General features: G+C 33.1%; 4 protein-coding genes across 9 annotated transcripts; 2 read left to right on the forward strand and 2 right to left on the reverse strand.

Moving 5' to 3' along the window:
* Window positions 1–7,832: 7,832 nt before the first annotated feature.
* On the reverse strand, window positions 7,833–8,343 carry LOC145098557 (uncharacterized). The gene is made up of 2 exons (XM_079036185.1): window positions 8,067–8,343; window positions 7,833–7,999 (listed from the first exon to the last, which is right to left on the reverse strand). The coding sequence occupies exons 1-2, from the start codon at window positions 8,341–8,343 to the stop codon at window positions 7,833–7,835; spliced, it is 444 nt and encodes a 147-aa protein (XP_078892311.1).
* Window positions 8,344–9,447: 1,104 nt separating this feature from the next.
* Window positions 9,448–11,395, reverse strand: LOC145102016 (Pentatricopeptide repeat (PPR) superfamily protein). The gene has a single exon (XM_079039336.1). The coding sequence runs from the start codon at window positions 10,972–10,974 to the stop codon at window positions 9,553–9,555; it is 1,422 nt and encodes a 473-aa protein (XP_078895462.1). The 5' UTR covers window positions 10,975–11,395; the 3' UTR covers window positions 9,448–9,552.
* Window positions 11,396–12,670: 1,275 nt separating this feature from the next.
* On the forward strand, window positions 12,671–13,636 carry LOC145102017 (uncharacterized). The gene has a single exon (XM_079039337.1). It carries the CDS (start codon window positions 12,726–12,728, stop codon window positions 13,155–13,157), a length of 432 nt encoding a protein of 143 aa, XP_078895463.1. The 5' UTR covers window positions 12,671–12,725; the 3' UTR covers window positions 13,158–13,636.
* A 6,781-nt stretch (window positions 13,637–20,417) lies between these two features.
* LOC145102018 (protein NUCLEAR FUSION DEFECTIVE 6, mitochondrial-like) lies at window positions 20,418–22,027 on the forward strand. Of its 6 annotated transcripts, none has more exons than XM_079039338.1 (4): window positions 20,418–20,636; window positions 20,922–21,046; window positions 21,544–21,604; window positions 21,758–22,027. In XM_079039338.1, exons 1-3 carry the CDS (start codon window positions 20,467–20,469, stop codon window positions 21,561–21,563), a joined length of 315 nt encoding a protein of 104 aa, XP_078895464.1. In that variant the 5' UTR covers window positions 20,418–20,466; the 3' UTR covers window positions 21,564–21,604; window positions 21,758–22,027. The 6 variants fall into 6 exon arrangements, with proteins under 6 accessions (XP_078895464.1, XP_078895467.1, XP_078895465.1 ...); XM_079039341.1 differs by having other exon boundaries at window positions 21,844–22,027; XM_079039339.1 differs by having other exon boundaries at window positions 21,544–21,600.
* Window positions 22,028–22,790: the final 763 nt, after the last annotated feature.

A 22,790-nucleotide genomic window follows, 5' to 3' on the forward strand; every position in this document is an offset into this window, starting at 1 on the left:
TCTTCATAATTCATTCAAGCGAAAAAAGACTGTCAGGTCCCAAAGAATACATATTTATAAGCATCAACGAATCAATAGAGGGCAAGATGAAGAAGAAGTTTGATTTAAGGGTTGAATGGATTCAAGGCTTCAATACGCAGCGACTCAAAATACAGACAATCGACTGTTTCTTGTTCAGTTATTTGCTTTATAGGCTTATCAAGTGTTATAAAAGCTACACATGAATAACCATCCGTCATCCCTTCAAAAAAAATATGAAGTAATCAGAGTTTGATATGCTTGTACAAAGACATAAATGTCTTCCTCGTACTTATGACATGGTTCTAGTTTCCCCTGCATTTGTTTCCAGCATCAAATGTTGTCTTTGCGTCTGTTTCTGGCCCTTCCTTTGTAAAATGAAGGATACCAAGTTAACAAAATCAGGCACACTTATAACATTATACTTTCATTTTTTCTCATTGGGACATTGTACTTTGGAAAATCTAATAAAAAGAAATGAAAGTATGTTTCTCTTTCTTGCATTAAAGAAAAGAAAAAATAAAAAAAGCATACCAAATAGTGACGTGGTTGATGGTCTTACAATTTTCATCCCTGAAATTTAAAATTCTAATTGTAACTAACTCACAAAAATATATAACAAACCTTGTTTTCTGACCAAGAAGAAGGAATGATAACATGTAAGCACAAGTGTTTAGGGAAAGTCCCATTTTCTACATCTTTTAAATATAGACAACAACATTATTTTTTTTTACTTTCACCTTCTTAAGAAAACCTTTTTCATTATTGAAAAAAAAAATAATGATTTTAGTAACTTAAGATTTAAGAACATTTGGCTGACAGAGCAATAAAGGAAGTAATTACATATCATTGTTACATATTGGAGTCTTGTTAAAACAATAACCAATTACTATAAATTATAGAATAACAAAATTTTCAAAATCAAATGAAATTACATTAACAAATAAATTATTTCGTGTATGAAGAGGCAGAATAAATTAATAACCAGGTTGGCAGATAGTGTTATAGTGTTGTAAGTCTGCAGGTGTAGCTGTATCATTCACTAGCAGCTAGATAGTGATAGAGTGTTGTAAGTCTGTGGGTGTAGCCGTAGCATTCACTAAGTTGGTAGATGGCATGAGCGTGTTGTTAGAATGCGAAAGGAACAGTAGTACCCACCGGTTCGGGTGTAGCAGTAAGGATAAGGAAATCCACGGATTGGATTTCGGAATTGCCCAGATGGATTAGATCTGGTTGAGCCAGTGATAGGACTGTAGGAGCGCCTCTACAGTTATGGGATCAGGAAAGCGATGAACTGTATAAGATTGCGTGTGAGATAAGGCTACCATTGGTCAGGTAGCAACTACTTCCAGCCTTGGATTTGATGATGACAGGATTCGACGTATGGATTCGATCGGTTAGATCAGAAAGTTGTTAGAGTCACAGTGGCATGATAACTAGTTGCAACTAGTTCCAGAGAAGGATTTCGTTCAGAAGTCGTGTGAAGCGACTAAGTAGGAAGTCCTTTGGCTCCGCAGTCGGGTGGAACCCAGTATTTCAGAGGATTGGCAAGTGAATTAAGACCCAGGAGGTCTTGGTAGCTTTTGGTAAGCAGCTATGTAGTAGCGTATGCTGCCTCAGGCAGTTCAGTGTTCGGGCAGTTTCAACGTTTGGGCAGTGATAGTATGTGTGTTTTACTTGTATATGCGCATAGAATAGCTGGTTTATTGGGGAGTGACAAGTCATTAACAGCAGGATTAGTTGAGCCTTAGCCGAGAGTAAGTGATCTGCAGAGGTAATTGGGTTTGTGACCCAGGTTTATAGTGAGGACCTAAAACTATCAGAAGTCGAGTAGTCAGTTGAGGGATAAACATGCTAGATTCATCAATAATGATTCAGTATGAGTGGTCTGTCAGGCAATCAGACCATCTCGAGATAGTAGATTTAGACGAAGTAGATGTGATCCCGTTGCGAGGAGTTCGTTCATATGAGGATATTAGGGCTTTGCGAAGATTGGTCACAGCTACCCTGGGAAGGCTAGGGTGTGCCCAGGAAGATGACTATGTTGCTAGAGTGGCTTGGTATGTAAGGATTGGTAAGGAATGATTTCGAGGACGAAATTTAATTTAAGTGGGGGAGAGTTGTAAAACCCCATTTTTTATTAAATAAATAAATAAATTAATGAATGAATAGAAGCCCTAAAATAAATAATTACATATCAAAGGATGGTCTCGAGGAGCTAATTGTCACAAGTTTAGAAGATGGAGGTTAAAAGTGTAAAATCCGGACTTAAATTGTAAGTATTAATGAAGGCAGGGGAAAATGGTAAATTACGGACTCTATTTGTAAAGAATTTTGAAGGTTGGGGTTAAAAGGGTAACATATGGATGTTATTTGAGAATAAATTGTAAAGGAGGGGCTGAATGGTAACTGTGTGACTAAATATGAAAGAAATTATGTGAGCAGGGGTGAGAAGTGTAAATTGTGGACTTCTTGTGAAAGGAATCATATGGGGAGGGACCATTCTGGTCATTATGGCAAACCTTTTAATGGTGTCGGGTATATAACCCGTAAGGAACCCTAACCATAGCTGGAAGTGAGCAGCCGTCACCCCTCATGAGAAACTCCCTCAGTCGCCACTTGCATCGTAGGTCCGATAGCCTCTTCTCCGCCTGCCGCCTCGCTAATGAACGCTGACACAACAATCCATTGCTGCCGGTGACGCTGTGAGTGGCTTGGAGGGCCACCGAGACCAGAGATGTTTCCCCGACGAGTGCCGACGAACCCGTGGCGCGATGAAGAATCAATCGACTGCCTCCTAGCCTCCACCGTTCTCATTCTTCTTCTCCTTCTTCAATCGCCGTCAGTGGAGCCGCATCATCAATCGACGACAAGGCTGCGAGCCGCCAACTGCCATGGTTACCTTGCTGTTGCCGCCGCCGGGGAGCTAGAGCGTGGCTGCCGCTTTTGTTCGATCATTATTCGCTACTACCACCTTCGTGGGTCTTTGTCGTTCGTTGAATGCCACCATGTGGGTGGCTGCTTTCGGGGTCTGAGCAAAATGCATAGGGGTCGCTACCCTAGTCTGTCGCCGCTAGCCACCAGAGAAGGTGGTTGTGCGTGCTTTGGTGTGCGTGGTTTATTGCTGCAGTAGAGTGGGTGTTGTGTGGATGTTGGTTAGCCGGAAACTATAAAGATAACCACCATGGCTGCCAGCCATGGTGGCTACCGCCATGCGCCGCCGCTGGCCACCATTACGTGGTTGTGTGTGTGTGTGTTAGTATTAGTGTGAGTGTGTGTTATTTTGAGATTTCGCATTGTAACTGTAATAGTGTCGAAATAATGAAATGAAATCTCAAACCACCACCGTAGGGTGGTGGCTGTCGCCACCGGCCGCTGTGTCGGGTGGCGGTGTGCTTGTCTTGTGAGTTGACTCGGTTGGGGATGCTAGAAACCCTAATGGGCCTTGTTAGCCTAATGGTCCCAATGAAGCCAAATGGGCTTAGTGAAAACCCTAATGAGTCTAATGGACTCTAATTGACCCAATAAAACCCTAATGGGCTCAATGATATTTTAGTGGGCTTAATAGGCCCAATAAAGCCCTAATTGACCTAAAAGCCCAACAAATTAATTAATGGACTAGTATTGGGTTGGTAACCCTAATTAGGGGTTGGAAAACCCTTATGCCAAGGAAACCCTAACTTAAAGATTTAATTGGGTCACACACACAAGAATTATTTAATAACTTGAGATATTAAATAATAAACTTTGGCAAAGATTAATCTAAGCGATAATGGACTTAATGGATTAAGTCCTTAATGGGTTAAGTAGGAAACTTAACCCTAATCATCATTTTATGTGAAACCCTAATTTCACTTGGGTTTATTGTTGGGCCTTTCTTTTGGGCCTTGAGGGTTGGGTAATTAATGGGCCATCCAAGGTCAAGCCAATGAACTAAAATAATTTAATGGGCTTGGGGTAAGGCCCATGTAAGGGGCTTGGGCCTAATTTGGAAAATTGGGCCATAGATGGGCCATAGTTTGGGCCTTAATGATTATATGGTGTTGGGCCTTAGAATGAGACCATGTGTAGGCCTAGGCCCAATTTAGAAAATTGGGCCATGTGTTGGGTTTGATTCCTAATTGAATTTGGGGCCTACGGATTGGGCATTGGGCTTGAATAAGCCAAGCTTGGGGCAATGTAATTATCCAAAGTAAGTGTTTATGGTTATGTAGTGTGACCCAATTATTAATTGGGTGATGTTTTGATATTGACAGATCAGGAATCTGTCAGCCAGCAACTGGGGTTGAGTCTGCGGGACTTCAGCAGTGTGGGATTGTGTCTACGGGACTTCAACGGTGTGAGGTGAGTTGCCTTCCAGTAGCGGTGGGTCTACGACCACAATGCCAGCCCACCAGTAGGAGTTGTATGATAGATGATTGTCTTTGTGATATTCATCTAGGGTTGCTACTACCTGTGTTATGTTTATGTGCTAGTATGATATGATGCTATGTGATATGTGTTATGTGGTAGTAGTAGGGGTGAAATAGTCCCCAGTATCCGGTCGTAAGGACCGAAGGGGAGACCAGCACCCAGATATGCTAGTCAGTATCCGGTCGTGAGGACCGAAGGGGAGGCCAGCACCCAGATATGCTAGGCAGTATCCGGTTGTGAGGACCAAAGAGGAGGCCAGCACCCAGATATGCTAGGCAGTATCCGGTCGTGAGGACCGAAGGGGAGGCCAGCACCCAGATATGCTAGGCAGTATCCGGTCGTAAGGACCGAAGGGGAGACCAACACCCAGATATGCTAGTCAGTATCCGGTCGTGAGGACTGAAGGGGAGACCAGCACCCATATATGCTAGGCAGTATCCGGTCGTAAGGACCGAAGGGGAGACCAACACCCAGATATGCTAATCAGTATTCGGTCGTGAGGACCGAAGGGGAGGCCAGCACCCAGATATGCTAGGCAGTATCCGGTCGAGAGGGCCGAAGGGGTAGGTCGGGCACCCAGATATGCCCGACAATATATGTATGATATGTGATTGTATGGTATGTGGTATGATGGGGGAACTCACTAAGCTTCGTGCTTACGGTTTTCAGTTTTGGTTTCAGGTACTTCGTGTTTAAAGGAAAGGAGTCGGCTTGATCGCAGCGCATCACACTATGGTTTTCCGCACATGAGATATTTGGGATTACACTCTGATATTGTTTTATGATAACATGTTTGATTATTTCTATTTTGGTTTTGACATGACATGATATTACAAATGTTTTATTATATTGTTGGTTTTATAATGACGTATTTAAAAATGAAATTTTTGGCCTGTATTTTTGGGATGTTACACTTATTAAGTGAGGAATTGAGAGGGAAATAAGAACATCAAATGGGTATATATTAAGTAAGGTATTTTCAGTTTAACCTATTAAGTCATTTGTCTAAATTAAGTAAAAAAGAAACATGTATGTATATTTGTGTAATATATTGTTGGATTAGGTGTCTAAGCCCATAACTATATTTGGTATGTGCTTGAATTGATAGTGGCATGGTCCTTTTGGGTTTGCTTTCACGCGTGTAACTCGACATGATGATTGATTAGGGAAGAGGAAGAATTTATTATTTGATTAATAATTTGGAATAAATTATTTACTGATATGTTATGGAAATAATATATTAATTAATAATCATATTATTAATTAATATTTAATCAGAAATTAATTTAGAATTAATTTTGGATTAAAGGAATTAATTAAAAGTGTGGAGACTAAAAGTGCAATTGTTCAATAGTTGAGCAAAATGGTCCAGAACCTTTCTAGGGGAAGGGTGGACGGTTTTTAATATATATGAAAGATTATTCTAGAGTTTCTAGAATATCTTATCATATATGGATAATCAAAGGAGGTGGATAATTACCATAATTGAGATTAGGGTTATCCATAGTATCTTTGGTGCACCATAAATAGAACCCTTAAGTTTGTGAAATTCGGCCACTCTTTGGAAGAAGCAAGAACTGAATTTTTGACCATCTCCTCCTCCTCTCTTATATCATTCTCTTGCATTGTGTGTTTGTGATCCATTAGAGGTGTTACACTTGTGACATTAAGTTCTCAAGCTTCAAGATCTACAAGGGAATCATTTTTATTACAATATAACAATCAAGGTATGTAACCGAACCCTAGTTTTATATAGATTTCGAAAATTATAGACACTTCGTATGGTTTCTCCTTTTGTGTTCAAGTTTGCATGTTCAATTAGAGAAAACTTAGATTCAAAGCATTAGGGTTGCAAGCACACATATTAATTATTGTTATGCTTAAAACTCATCAGTGGTATCAGAGCCTATGATTAGTTTTGTTTTGAATATGATGCAATTGTGAATTGTTCAAAGAAGAAGGGAACAAAATTGTCATTATGTTTATCGAACTCGTCGAGTTCATCTTTGAACTCGACGAGTTGCACAATCAGATCCAAAATTTTCGGTTTTGATAATTGTCTCCTGGATTGATTAAGATAATTACCTTAAATTCACTTTAATTTTTAAAATTTGATATTTTAATCAATAATTTTGTATCCTTATCATGAATTCATGATTAGGTTAAAGTTTTTGATAAAGATAAAATTAATTTGTTAATTTAATTATTAAAAATTTAACCTATTCTTTTTGAAAAAATTTAAAAATACACCCTTTGGTTTTGTCATAGTTATTAGTTTTCCATAGAACTTTTATATATATATATATATATATATATATATATATATATATATATATATATATATATATATATATATATATATATATATATTACGCTTAAAAAGAAGGAAAAAAGATAAAAGATTTTCTTATAAAACTTATAGATAGGGATGAACTTGTATGTTTTTTTATTAGCTTTTGAAAATGTATACGATTAGATAATTGGATTGATAGGTATTTAATAAATTAAAGGGACCCTAAATTAAAGGTAGTTGAACGATCATGTGCCAAAAATAAAAAATAAAATAAATAAAATTAAATTTCAAAGGTTAACCAATTTTGGTATCAATGCGTTAGATTCATTCTCAATATTGGATCATTGAATATTTTCATTGGACAACAGATTATAACACATTTTTTTATCAACTTACATGTAATATCACCAATGGTGTTATAACAATAAATGATGAAATGGTTATCATGTTAAAAATATGCTATAACATCAATTATTTTCATTTCATAATTTTTTTCGAGTTTTCTTTTTCTAATTTATTTTTTATTAAAAAGAATATATTTTAAATAAAACATAATGTTTAAAAAATAAACATAACATAGCATTTAAAATACACATAACATCTAAATTTAAAAAATAATAAATAATAAATAATAAAAAAAAGCATTACAAGACAATATATATATATATATATATATATATATATATATATATATATATATATATATATATATATATATATACACACTTTTTTTTCCTAAACAACGCTATTCGACATCGTTATCGTCGAAGATATAATCCGTCAAATCATCTTGAAGTTTCCTATGTTTATTTGCATCTTGAATGTAAACGACTCTATGCAAATATTCTGCTGCTCCTGATTGAAATTGAACGTGTCTGGGCTCCGTTTGGATATAGTGTGCAATGTTTCATCATTTATCTTCTACTACCATGTTATGCATTATGATACATACATACATGATATACCATAAAGTTTCTAAGTCCAATGGGTGTGCCACATGTTCAATTATGTGTCGCTTCAATTTTAGAACTCCAAAAGCACATTCCACATCCTTATATGCTCCTTCTTGTCTTCTCTTAAATAATTTCTCTCTTTATTTAACCGAGTGTCAGAATGCCTTCACAGATGTGGAATACGGAGGATATATTCCATCCGTAAGGTAATACCAAAACTTGTATTCGTTTCCATTATCTGTGAAATGAGCATCCGGGGCCTTTCTATTCGAAAAATAGTTGAATATTGGCGACTGTGACATCGTTGTTGGAACCCACAACCCTAAAAAATGCATGTCAATTCCATAAATCTTGTGAAGTAACAACCTCTAAAACCAACGAAGGCGAACCATGACGATCACTTGCATATTTCCCTTTCCATGCTACTGGACATTTTTTCCATTTCCAGTGTGTGCAATCAATACTTCCAATCATTCCGGGAAACTCATGTCTTTCTTCATGTGCTGCATAAAGTTCTTGCGTATCATGCAACGAAGGTTTCCGGGAATATACATCTCTGAATGTTTCCACAACACCTTTTGACGATCTATACAAACTTTCTTGTGCAGTTCTTTCGGATATTCTAATATAATCGTCCATGGTGTCGCGTAACTCCCTCATAGCCATCAAACGAAATGGCCGCAACACATTTTTGCAACGTTGTGAGTCTTTGTCTACCTCTAGCATCATATATCAATTGGAAAAATGTATTCCTAAACATATACTAGTAATTATGTTTAAAAAAATAGTATATTTGTATTAAAGTTAAAGAAACATATAGTAAATTTGTACTAAAAAATATATTGTACATGTAGTATAAAAATATAGTAAATATGTAATAAATTAAAGAAACGATACTGGCTTTCCAATGCGTTGGCGATCCGTAGAAACACATTCCTACTCAAACGAAATTTTCTTTTGAACTCCTTCGATCCATATATACACTTATCTGCAAAGTAATCACGATATAGACGTTCGTGTCCTTCCTCACGATTTCTATTTACCATCACACATTTTGCTAGTAGAGGGGTTGTGTCTGCTTGTAATAACTCGTTGATGCAATACTGGTACATCATATTGATGAATATATCGTCACCGTCATCGTCGAACGAGTCGAAAGGATCCATAATTTTTTTTGAAAAGTTTTGAAATTGCAGAGAATATTGAGAAAGATGAGAATTGTGTGAATTGAAAAATGTAGATGTTATGAATTTATAGGTAAACAAAAAAGTAACTAATTTTTTTATATTGTTTATATATGCAATCACAAGAAATTATATCATTCGCGATATTTTCAAACGTTCACACAAAAACTTATCATAACTTTGCCCTCTTCCATGCAACATTTACAAAGAGGTAACGTCACCATCAACTACATCTATTACACGCAACTTGCATACGGCATCCTTTAAACCACACATTCCTCCCAAAATAGACAAACTTGACCCTAACTCAAAGGATGGCTAATACACGCTTCCTTTTGTAAAGCGTTGGAATGCGATTGACATTCAAATGTTGATTGTGAATTGTGATATACCTTTTTGGGTAGCGTTTTATATCTTCAATCTTCAATTTAAAATAAATATAATGAATATCTTAAGTTCTTAAGTTCTTAACCATTAAACTAACCTTTGCTCATTGTACTCCTCATCATTTCACAGGATCCTTTAGCTTCTACTTATCAAATACTCTTACTCTAAGGCTAGTAAAATTATACGATACTTGAGTTAGTTGTTACACACCCCATACTTAAATTACATTCATTAAGCTTATATCTGAGATAATGAGCATACATATGATTAAAATAAGTAATTATAAAGGATTAGATGACTTATGTCAAACTTGATTTCCAAACACAACAAGTTTACTCATCAATTCAACAGCTTCTTGCACATTTTGTTTCCCCAAAACTCTACTAACCAAATCACTCCATGTATCTTCTTCAAGAACACATCCATCAACAACCATGTCATCAAAAACCCTAATCGCCTTCTCAAGATCACGTTTCTCACAAAAGAAACCAACAAGAACCTCAAAAGTTTCAACATCAACACAAATCCCCTTACCTCGCATCCTACAATACACTTGAAACCCTCGATTTCCATCATTACCCCTACAAAGACCTCTCACCACAGTATTATGTATCTTAACATGAACACCCCAAGTCACTCTCTTTATAGGAATCCCTTCAAACACCATTTCATCAAGAAAGTTTGCAGCTTTATCAAACTTCCCATCATCACAAAACACCTCAATCATCTTCCAATACAATCCTGCATCTGGTTTCAACCCTTGAACTTTCATCCTATCAAATATCTCCAAAGATTCCCGAATCTTTTTCTCTTTACATAATCCATGAAGTAAAGTGCTATAAGTTACCATGTTGGGTTTATGTCGTTTGACAATCATACCCTCCAAAATCTCCATAGCCTCCAAACTACGCCCATTCTTACATAGCCCATTTATAATAGAGCTGTAGGTGTATACATTAGGGGTTATAGTTTTAGCTTCCATTTCTTGAAAAAGAGCCAAAGCTTCATCTAAATTGTTTTGGGATAATCCATGGATTAAGCTAGTGTAGGTGACAACACTTGGAGAACAACCTTTTGTTTCCATTTCTTTAAAAAGCTCTTTGGCTTCTTTAATTTTTGATAATTTACATAACCCATTGATTAAAGTCCCATATGTGTATGTATCTGGGGTACACCCATGTTTGGGCATCTCACGAAAGATGTTAATGGCTGAATCAATGGTGGAGATGTTCTTGGAAAGAGCTTTGATTAAGACGTTAAGTGAAGGGAGATTTGGAGGGAAGCCTAATTGTCTCATGTACCTGTAGAACTTGAAGGCGACTTTCAACTGGTTTTCATCAACGAGAATGGAGAAGACAGTGACGTAAGCTTTCAATGTGGGTTCAGATATCTTCTGGAAAATTCTCATGACATCGTGAGGTTTATGGACGCGTCCATAGGCTCTGCATATTGATAAAAGTATGTCTTCGGTGACTTTACAGGATTCTTTTGTCATTCTGTCGATGAAATCTTCTGCTCTTGTGAACTGATTGACAGATAAGAGCTTTGAGATGATGAGGGAGTAAGTGGTGTGGTCATGGCGGAAGCCATTAGCGTACTCTGCTGATGCAGAATCAAAAACGATGACAGCTTTTTCTACATTCCGTTCAGCTTTAATCAGTTGTTCAACTAGAGATGTTGTTACTTGTTTTGGCCATTTGATAATTGCTTTGCTTCTCATCGCCATGTCGCAAATACCCACGAATGTTTTCCCAAACTACCCCATAAGTCTATCGGAGGTACTCAGGTGAAAACTGGATATCTTGGTGCCTGGTATAAAAGATCTTCTTTCTTTCAGACATTTCATCAAACAGTTTGTAGGCATGTTGTCAAACAATCATTTGGAGAACCCGAAGTACAGGAATGATGGGTTTTAATATGACAAGAATCGTAAATACGAGAAAGATCTTACTACAATAGATGATGGTGCATTCAGAGAATGATCAAGTTGCTAGATCGTGCTCAGTTTTGAAGTTCTTCGGTGGATGGCTAAGAGTATAGGCTACACTGCTACAGCTGCTATTTGGGAAACTAGTTGTAGTTTGGCGAATGGGCCGGAATCATGATTCATTAAAGATAAAATATTATAATTGATTGGAAATAATGGAATAATGAAATGAAAAAACTAATGGGATGAATATTATGTAGGTTTGCCTTTGGTATTAATATTTTTGAAAAAATTATACATAACAAAAGCTTGTTAAAATCTAAAAATATTATTAATAAAAGTTATATACTTTCTAGTTACTTTTTGGAAAATAAAACTTTAATTTTAAATTTCTAAAAAATCATTGTGTTGTTGAAAATTACAAAAATAAAAAGGATTACGTTAAACATTTGCAATGAAAATCAACAAAATGAAAAATAAATAAATAAATTCAATAAATGTTCATTTCATTATATAGAATATTATTTTGTTTCATGATATGATATGTTTAGCAAAAATATATTATAATTATAAATTATAAGTTTTAACCGTATAAAATTGTTTGTTAAAAATAATTGTGAAGTTTTGAAATTATAAAATACTTTGTAACAGGAGGATGTCATTTTTATTTATGTAAAAGTATTTTTTTTAAGTAATTATAAATATTAGGTATGACACTCATGTATTATATGAGTTTATTTAAAAAAATTAAATATGAAATTTTAACCATTTAAAAAGTTTGAATTTATAAGAAAAATGAAAAAAAAATTGAATTATTAAAATTAATGAGGTTTTAGTGTATTGAATACATTACATATATAAACTCTTTCTAATAAATATCTTACATATATATTACCTTACATATTAAACGATGAATTTTAATTTAATAAAATTAAAAATACAATAAAACGACAAGTAGAAAATAGAAAATTAAAAATTTTTAGAAAATGACATGTATCCAAGTAAAGGAAAAGATGACATGTGGCAAAAAGTTTTTTATTTATTATGGAGGACTTTAAATCAAATTTAAATGAAATATAAAAGATAAAAATTCATAAAGATCTAAAAATCAGTTGAAGTAATTCTTTCTTAGTTTTTTTTTAGAAAGACAAATCTACACTACTCCTAAATTACTCATAATACTACTTATGTCTCTAATAATACGTGAACCCTCAACCTCTAAGAGGGAGAGTAACACCTGGTACAAAATAAAAAATCTAAGCATATATTTCCAGATAATTCTTCTGTTACTTCAAACTTGTAATAATAATAATAAATAATAATCAAAAACTCGTTATCAACCACGATCTCAATCTATTTATTATATTTTAAATTTTTGATTTTTGATGGATAACCACATTTATTTATTGAATTATAAACTTTTAACATAGCAACAACAGAACTACCAACACATTTTTCTTTTTTTATATGGATACTTTTAATTTTTAACACTTTATACCATATATGTAGTAATATCGACCCATTCAATCCAATCAATAACAAAAACCCAAATGGAAGAAACGACATGGGAACAAAGACACCATGCCCTAACTCACATCCTAACCCACCATACAACCACCCCATCTCTCCATGCCCAATTCTTCATCGCCACACAAATCCCATGTTACCTCGATTGGGAATACCCTCCAATCCTGTGCCCTAAACACCATGAATTCCGATGGGCTTTAAGTCTTTTCATGAAAAGGGTATCGGTGAAGAAAGCATCTTGGAGGTCAAAGTGCCCTTATCAATTACCCCAACCCTTGGTGCTTGCGAAAGGCGTAGAAGAACCAAAATGGGGTGAAGAAGATAAGATAGAGTACGTGAAGAAGAGACTTAGAAGGAAAAGGTTAGGGAATTATATCAACCCTTGGATTCCAATCTTGTTGCCTAATCTTGTCGTCATGTCTTTTTTGTTTTGGGACCCTTATCAGACTCCATAAACCTAATAATTTCATGCTGCTGTGGTGTTAATCCTCGTAAAATTAGTGAAAAATATAGATTTAATTGGTGAAATTTAAAGACTTTGGAGAATGAGAAGCATTCATGGAGTATCATTAGCGACGAAGCCACAAGAGAGCCAGAGTAAGCCAAGACCCACCCTCAAATTCTCAAATAAATAAATCCAATCAACACCAAACCAGAAGGTAGAAGCGTGCACATGTTCATCGTCTTCTAAATCTCTTAATCCAAGTTGCAGCGGCCATTGGGAGTGGGAGATCGGAGCAATTGAGCAACAAGTTATTGTACGTTGATCTTTTATATTATGAACAAAGTTAGGGTATATATATTTGACAGAAAATTACGTGGCTTTAACCTATAAATCTACATTGCCACCATGGATGGATCATGGATGGGATAGATATATTTATATTTCCTTGTGGGTTGGTAGATTCAAGTAAATCGAAATATTTTCATTCAATTTATATTTCCCATTCTTTGATCCTTTGTCAATGTTGTATATATATTTGACAGAAATTTAAGTGGCTTTAACCTATAACCTATAAATATTAAATCCACGTTAGAAGAGGTGAATCGAAATATTTATGTACTTATCACTTAAGGGCATGGATAAATATTTAAGGAACACCCTAAAAAAAATTAGGGAAAACGACTTTGGAGGACACGAACTATTGGTTTTGTTCACATTTGGTCGTTTTTTTTGTACTCTATTTACCATTAAACTTGTTTTTGATATTTATAAAAACCATTATGACCAGCTATTGAAGGTTTAGCCGGTCAAGTTAAATTTTCCGGCTAATATATGAATTTTCCAGCAAAAATAAGAATTTTCCAGCGAATGTATGATTTTTCCGGCGAAGTGATAAACACTATGAATGACTTAAACTTGTTTTTCACATTTAAACACTATGAATGTGAATCTGAAAAACATATATACAAGAAAATCGAAACCCTTGCAAAAATATGAATCTGCAAAAATATAAACACTATGAATGTATGAATATTCCACAAACCCTTAGTACATGAAAAACATAGAAGAAATTAGTAGGGTTCCAAATCGAAAATCTAGAAATGTATGTGTTTTTAGTTTGTTTGGGAATAAAACCCTAGAACTTGAACTCGAAGCTGCCATGGAAATTGAAAATCAGGTTCGTATTCTAGTTCATGGAACGATTCAAGAAACCCTTGGTTTGTATTCATGGAATGCAACCTGAAATCGAGCCTTATACCAAAAAAAAAGTTTGAAGTTGCCATGGAAATCGAAGCCGAACGATTTCTTCCATGGATGAACCTTCATCTTCCCCTTTCTATTTTCCAGATGTACAAATTTTTTTGGTGAACATGAACTCGAAGCTGAACGATTTCTTCCATGGATGAACCTTCAACCTCCATCTTCCCGTTTTAAGGTTTTAATGGTTTTTGTGGATTTGAAATAACCGGGAAACTCATGTTTGTCGGAGGCTCGCCAGAGTCGTCGGTGTCGATATGCTCACCGAAAACCTTCAATAGCAGGTTGCAATGGTTTTTGTGAACATCAAAAACAAGTTCAATGGTAAATATAGAACAAAAAAAGTGACCAAATATGAACAAAATCGATGGTTTTGTTACCCTTCAAAGTCATTTTCCTAAAAAAAATTTAGCTTCCGTCCCGAGTATCATAACTATAGAAAATTATAAAATGGTGTTTAAAATATTTGTAGTGGTGAGTTGATTATCAAAGAAACTTAAGGACGAATTATGTGTGGGGTCTTCGATGCTATAGCCTATAGGCAAGCTAGTTGATCACACGGATTAGGCTACTGACCAATTTCAAGGGCCACCTTGTCACGAAATATGTGTGGGGTTCCTATACTTTATACGTGTTTATATGAGTTTGAAAGGATGAGAAGATGAGTTTTTATCAAGGTTTTGAAAACCGGACCGACGACCGAACCGGTCGTCTTACCGGTTCGATGGTTCAAGTGGTCCAACCGGTCGGACCGATCTCAAAAACCAGAAGATATCATAATTATATTTAATTATATAAAAAATACAAAAAATGAAAATAAATAAATATTTTTTAAAATTTCCGGTATTGACCGGTTTTACCGGTTCAACCGGACAGGTTCTCACCGGTTCACATGAATACCGGTTTTTTGGCATTTAAGAACCGGATCCGGGACCGGTTCCCGGTTAAACCGGCCGGTCCGGTCCGGTTTTCAAAACATGGGGTTTTATATGTTAAGGCCTTGGTGTTTCGGGGTGTTGAAAACGGATCACAACAGCCAATAGGTTTGGATGCATGTGTGTTTCTAGCCGTTAATTGTTATGTTTAAAAAAATTAAATATTAAAATTTACTCTATAAATGAACCAATTCATTTCAAAAAATTTATACCGTTCTTTTCTTCTAACATATATTCAAAGATTGGGCCAACTATGGAATAAAATCCCAACATCTCGCCTACAAACCAATCTCGAATTCGTGATGGTGCATTTACATTGGACACAACTTCCCGACAATTTCTTAGCATGGACTCACCAAAAGGTGGTTTCATGAATTTGTTCCAAGGCTCTCGTATCCCGCAACAACAATTCTTCCAACAACCTTTCCCACCACGAAATTATTTCTATCGATCCATTTTCATCTACCAACATCCCTCTTTCGTCCAACCACCATTATCTCAACCACCACTTTTGCAACCTTTGTTACTCCTTCTTCTCCCGAAGAAGTACAAGAAACGTACAATTCGAGAAACCCAAAAAAGCCAAGCGAAAAGGCAAAAAGCCTAAACCTATTTCAACCGGCGCGCGAAATTTGTCAGAAAAGAAGAAATTGTTTTGGCTAAGGCTTGGATTGCGGCTAGCCCTTACCAAGAATGTGCAAACGGGAGTTAGTTTTTGGGAAACAATTAGAAACATTTTCCATGAATAATTGGGAGAAGAAGAGTATCGAACGATCAACCAACTAAATTCCAAATGGCACATCATGAGGCTGAAAATACCGAATTCGATGAAATTCACAACTTGAAGAATATGCACAAAAGTGGGGCGAATGATTTTGACGTATTTGCGGCGACGCTTAAGCAATACCAAAAGTCGCAACTAACATGAAGGCCTTTTTCATATGTGGATGCTTGGTATGAGCTAAAAAATGTCACAAATGGCTTCTTAATGATGAATCGGTTGCATCCAACTCCAAACGGTCAAGGAAATCTCAATCGCAACAATCCGACAGACGAACATTTATTGGCATAAACGATGAGTCAGATAAATTAGAAGCGGAATAACCTTTATGTCGGCCCATTGGAAAGTGGCTTCCGTTTCTACTTCAAAAAAATTCGGAGAGTAGTGGTATCGATCATTTTAAAGAGAAATTCGATCGATATGTAAATCCCAAAAAACGGAAGATTGAGATCATGGAAGAAGCGAAAGAAGATTACAAACAAACACAACTTGTGAAGCAACAAAATGATTTGGAAACATTGATAATGAAAGTCGAAGGTTACGAAGGTGAGGATCTTGAGATATTCTTTGCAGTAAAAGAAAGAATCAAAAATAAATATAAGAATATATAATTTTTTTTCTCAATGTTTGATATTTTGTCTAGGTTAGTTTTTTCGGTTTTTTTTAATCTATGTACGTGTTTTTATTGAAAATGTTGTAGTTTTATTTAGTTTACTTAATTAAAAAAATATTTACTAAATTAAAAAAAAATGAAAAATAAATTGTTTTGATGATGTGGTGTGGCGAGTATACCAACTACAAAGTGGTGATAACTAGTTTGGTGAATATATTTGATGACCTTATGATATCGAATAAGAATGTTGAAAAAAAAAACTAATATAAAATAATGTGACAAATTGATACAGATGTGACCCTAAAATACGAAAGATTGAGTCAAATTGTTTTATATTTGGCCTACGAATCAACAAAAATAATAAACAAATGACTAAAATTATAAATTTAAAGATAAAATAGTAATTTGTTGTTTTGTACCAATTGAACGAAAGAAAATAGAATGTTAGTAAGAGTGACTTGTGTATAAATCCACGTCGACTATTTGACATAGTAATCAAGTTTTCTAGCTTGAATCTATTAATCAAAAAATATTCTACAAATATTTTGAAACTTGGTTCTTGCAAATGGAAAATGTAAAATTATGTACTCAATAGCAAAACCTTGGTTGGTAGACTAGTCGTACGAAAACCTCAACGATAATCATCTCTAATAAATGAATGTTTTTTGTCACTTGTCACACTCTCATTTAATTTTGTCAAATGTCATTTTGTGATTATTTTGAATTAATTTTTTTTCCACATGTGATTTTATTAGTTTTTTTTTATTTTATTAAATTCTACATAATATTTTAATATAATAATTGTATTATATGTAGTAATAAACTTATATTAATTTCACTAATAAACTTACCTTTTAATTTCAAAATTCTCAAAATTAAAGTTCGTTAGTTTTTTTCTTTATTTAAATTATTTGTTTAAATTTAAAAGATAAAAAACATTCTCATTATAATAAATCATTATTTTTCTTATTTTCTTATAATTCAAAGTTCTCAAATATTTTGACCATTATATATATTTTTTTAAATAACTCATCATTATCATTATCATTATCAATTCATTATCATACATACTTATAAAGCTAGCATTTTTTCTTGAATCTCATGCATTTGAAACCCTCATTCTTTTTTTCCTTTCACCACATTCATTTGAAACTCCCATGACTTTTCAATTCCTTTATAATAATAATAATAATAATAATTATAATTTGGTAATTAGGTTAAATAAATATCAAACATAAAGTGTAATCATATATAAACTAAAATTCAATATTAAAATAATATCTTTACTTTTACTTATAAAAATATGTTTTTTTTTATTAAATAATATATTTACTTCTACTTATAAAGGATGCATTTTTCCTTTCATCACATTCATTTGAAACTCACATGCATTTTTCCTTTCACCATTTGAAACTTCCTTGACTTTTCAATTTTTTCTAATAATACATATAAGTTAGTTAATAAGGTTAAATAAATATCAAACCTAAAGTGTAATCATATATAAATTAAATTTCAATATTAAAATAATATTTTTACTTCTACTTATAAAGTTATGTTTTTTAACTTTTAACATATTATAGTTGATTTATTAGTTTTAGTATATTGTTGGATGTAAACCACTATTAATAACAACAACTATAAATAACATTAAACCATATATTATATTTAAATTTATCCATGAGTAAGTCGCAGATAGAAGTCATTCAAACAATTGAGATTATACAGTTATAATAGATTTATATATTATCATATAGTTCAAAATAATCTATATATTATATCAATTTAGTATACAAATTATTATATCAAAATTAACAATAACTTTATTGTTATATTTAAAAAAAAACATATATTTGTAAAGACTTCAACCATATAGGTGTTTCTGCGCAACGCGCAGGCATTCGCCTAGTATACTTATAAATGAAACATTTTCCCTTTCACCATATTCATTTGAAACTCTCATTCATTTTTCCTTTCACCATATTCATTTGAAACTCCCATGACTTTTCAATTTCTTTCTAATAATGATTATAAGTTAGTTAATAAGGTTAAATAAATATAAAACCTAAAGTGTAATCATATATAAACTAAATTTTAATATTAAACAAATCTTTTTTTTCTACTTATAAAGTTATGTTTTTAACTTTTAAGATATTATACTTAATTTATTAGGTCTAATACGTTGTTGTATGTAAACTATTATCATTTTAAAGCTACAACTTTTGAACAATTTGTACAAAATACTTAAATTGTTAATTTAAATATAACCTTACAGGATCAACTTAAATATAAATTTTAGTTGAACTTAAACAACCTAAAGAATATTTTGTAAATAGTTAAAAGTGATAAATTGTAGTGTCTTTCTATTAATGAATATAAGTTGGTTAATAAGGTTAAATAAGTATCAAACCTAAAGTGTAATCATAAATAAACTAAATTTCAATATTAAAATAATATTTTTACTTCTACTTATAAAGTTATGTCTTTAACTTTTAACATATTATACTTAATTTATTATATTTAATATGTTGTTATATGTAAATCATTATCAGTTTAAAGTTACAACTTTTGAACAGTTTGGATAAAATACTCAAATTGTTAATTTAAATATAACACTACAGGGTCAACTTCAATATAAATTTCAGTTCCACTTAAAAAACCCAAAAAATATTTTGTGAATACTTACAAGTGATAAATTGTAGTGCTAAATGCAAAACCTAAATTGTAATATCAATTTAACTAAAATATTTTCTGAAGATATTTTTATAATCGTTAAAAGTTTTCAAATAAGTAGCTTAAAATAACTTACAATAACAATAGTTAAAAATAACTCTATATAAATGATTATATTGTTACCTTTAAAATAAAAAAAAAATGTTTTATGTTTTAAATAATTACAATAATAGAAAATAAAATGTTAACTAATAATTTTAAAAAAATAATTAACAATAACAACAACTATAAATAACATTAAACCATATATTATATTTAATTTTTTTCATGAGTAACCCGTAGGTAGAGGTCATTCAAAAGATTGAGATTATGCAGTTTTAATAGATGTATATATTATCATATAATTCAAAATAATCAATATATTATATCAACTTAGTGTACGAATTATTATATCAAATTTAACAACAACATTATTGTTATATTTAAAAGAACATATATTTGTAAATATTTCAGCTATATAAATGCTTCTACGCAACGCGCGGGCATTCGCCTAGTTTAATACATGCGTCTCACAACTAGTGTTTTTATAATTTGTGATTGTTATTTTCTTAAGATCACATAGTTTAAAGTTTAAATCAAGTAATCTTACTCCAAACATCTCGTTGTTCGGGAGTTCTCACTTCAAGGATTCAATTGTAATATTTTTCTGAATAATGTTGCAAAAAGAAAGAAAGAAAAAATGAAGAACTAAAAAGACTATTAATAACTAGCCCACTTGGTAGATGTGGAAGCCTGTTAAACAGGAGGTCTTGGGTTCAAACCCAGGTATAGACGAATTTACTAACTTGGTGAATTTAACATCTAACAACTAACCGTTTTTCAAAAAAAAAAAAAACTACTAAATTTAAAAAAAATAAATAAATAAATAAAAATAAGTTGAAGAAGGACTTGATTAGAAAAGATTGAAAACTAAGGGACCAAAAATGTCTATATTTCCACTCCAAAACCAAAACCCCTGTTGTACAGATCCCAAACCCCAATACGTTTTGTTTCGACGAACTACATGGCTACAGCCGTCGCAGCTAGGTCCGTCTTCCGCTCCGCCTCCACCTTCACCACCGTTGGCAGGGCGGCTTCTAGAATCTCCGCTGGCGCCAAACCCAATGCGACATCGGCAGCACGCTCTCCCTTCCGTCTCCCCTCTCAAAACCCCCTTTCCCATCGCATTTTCAGGTTATTACTATGATACGTCGTATACGCTTATTTTCTGCTACTGATTATTCCTCGAATTTTAACGCAATCTGTTATTCGTGTTCTTCATGATATATAAATTTGAATTTACATCCCAAATATCAATCCTACTCCTACCTGGTGATGATATGATCGCCAAATATTTTGGGTTAAACTACTTAGGTTTTTGAGTAAATCGAATACAGCTGATATTAGGAAATGAGAAATTTGTTTCATTGATCACAAATGGCGCATCTTTGATGTTTATTTTGGATCTGAATTTGTTAGGTCACCGGTTGAGATGAGCTGCGTGTCTATTGAATCAATGCTTCCATTTCACACAGCTACTGCATCTGCATTGCTTACATCAATGCTTTCAGCTGCTCCAAGGACCTGTGGTTGGACCCTTGAAGGTATATCCGTATCACTTTGTTTATTACTTTATCCTTCATGTTATATATTATATTTCAATTCTCATGTTTGCCTTATGAAAATTAATGGAATTTTGTTCTATTAGAAGAAGCCAATATGCTCTTATTCCGTGTAACTAATGTTCATAGATGATTCTCCTGTAGATATGTGCTTATTAATTTGATGTTAGGTAACAATACTTTGACCATAAACATGATAAAAGCTTGTATTTTAGGGTTGTTAACAGGTTCTTTGGAGCTTATATTCATAGTACTACACTCCACTAATATGATTTTAAAATTATTAAACTTAGTCTTTTACTCTATTTAAAGCAAATTTCCACTACCCATTTAGTTAAGTGTCCTTGTATTGCTATGTATTAAAAAGTTTTAGTTTTTAACATAAAGGAGATAAACTTAATTTGTAGAAGATATTGATCAAGTTGAGATAAGTTATCATAGTTATAAAAGTATGATGCTAATTTAGTACTTGTAATCAGATATGAACGACGATGTATGATGACTTGTTGGAAGGCTCTGGACCTACTACAAGAAAAGCAAGTCTGGATTCCCTTTCATTTTTGTTTTTTTTTTTTAATCTTAATTATGATAATATTGGCCATAACTAAAATTGAAGTTTTAGACTTTTAGATCTTATTTGAGTTTGTAGCAAACATAGCATATGTTATTTGACATGGGGTTTTGTTTGTTTAGGGCTGTGATTGGTTGACTTGTTGACTTGGGGCATCAAGAATTAGCATATGGTTTTTTCATTCGGGTAAATTGTTTGTTGATTGTAGATGGATGATTTTATGCATTTGATCGCTAGCTCTCAAGATGTCGCCCATTGTTATGGTAGTCACATCCTCCATTTTTTATCGTTTGTACTTTTAAAAAAAAAAACATGAAATCTAATGATCTTTATACTCTCAAATGTTGATGGTTATTCATTTCCTTGATTAAGATAAGATGATGTTATGAGTATATTATTAGTTTGGTAATCATGTTTTAAAGGTTTTTTTTCATTGATGGAGATGAAAAGGGCATTTAAGTCTTTTGCTTAGGCAAGAGATGAAGATATCAAGTCCTTGTCCTGTCTTTTTGTATGTACTTTCTCATTTTTGCTTTCTTTCAGACTTGTTCACTGAAATGACCATAAAAAGATTCATATTTCATTATAACCACGGGTTTTTTGGGATTTTAAATAATGACCTCAAACCTTATGAAAAATCATATTTCAGTGTGTATGAACTACTGTTCTTAAATACTTAACTTAAAACTAGTATTTAAGTCAGGACATGCATTGCAGCGGAGACTTCGTTTGCAATTAATGAAAACGAAAATTATAAAAAATATGAGGGACCAAAATGTAATTTTAATGTGTGTGCAATTAATGAAAACGAAAATTAAAAAAAAATATATGAGGGACCAAAACGTAATTTTAATGTGTGGGCTGTTTTCTTTGTAATTCGTATGTACCATGTGATTTATAAATGTTAACAGTGCAAATATACTGTGGTGATGGTTATACCACATTAAATAGACTATAAAAGTATGAAATAAAATTTTGATCGAAACAATTATGTACGTAGGAAATATAGGAAAATAAGATTTCAAAGTGTATCTTAGGAAAATTAATAAAAATGAAAACTATAAAAAGAAATTATGTAAGGGACGAAAACATAACTTTAGCGTAAAATAACTCATTTGTAATTCGTATATAGAATTTGATTTACAAATGTCAAAA

The sequence above is a fragment of the Lactuca serriola genome, chromosome 4, assembly GCF_051521515.1.
Source record: "Lactuca serriola cultivar US96UC23 chromosome 4, Lser_US96UC23_V15, whole genome shotgun sequence".
Lineage (NCBI taxonomy): Eukaryota > Viridiplantae > Streptophyta > Magnoliopsida > Asterales > Asteraceae > Lactuca > Lactuca serriola.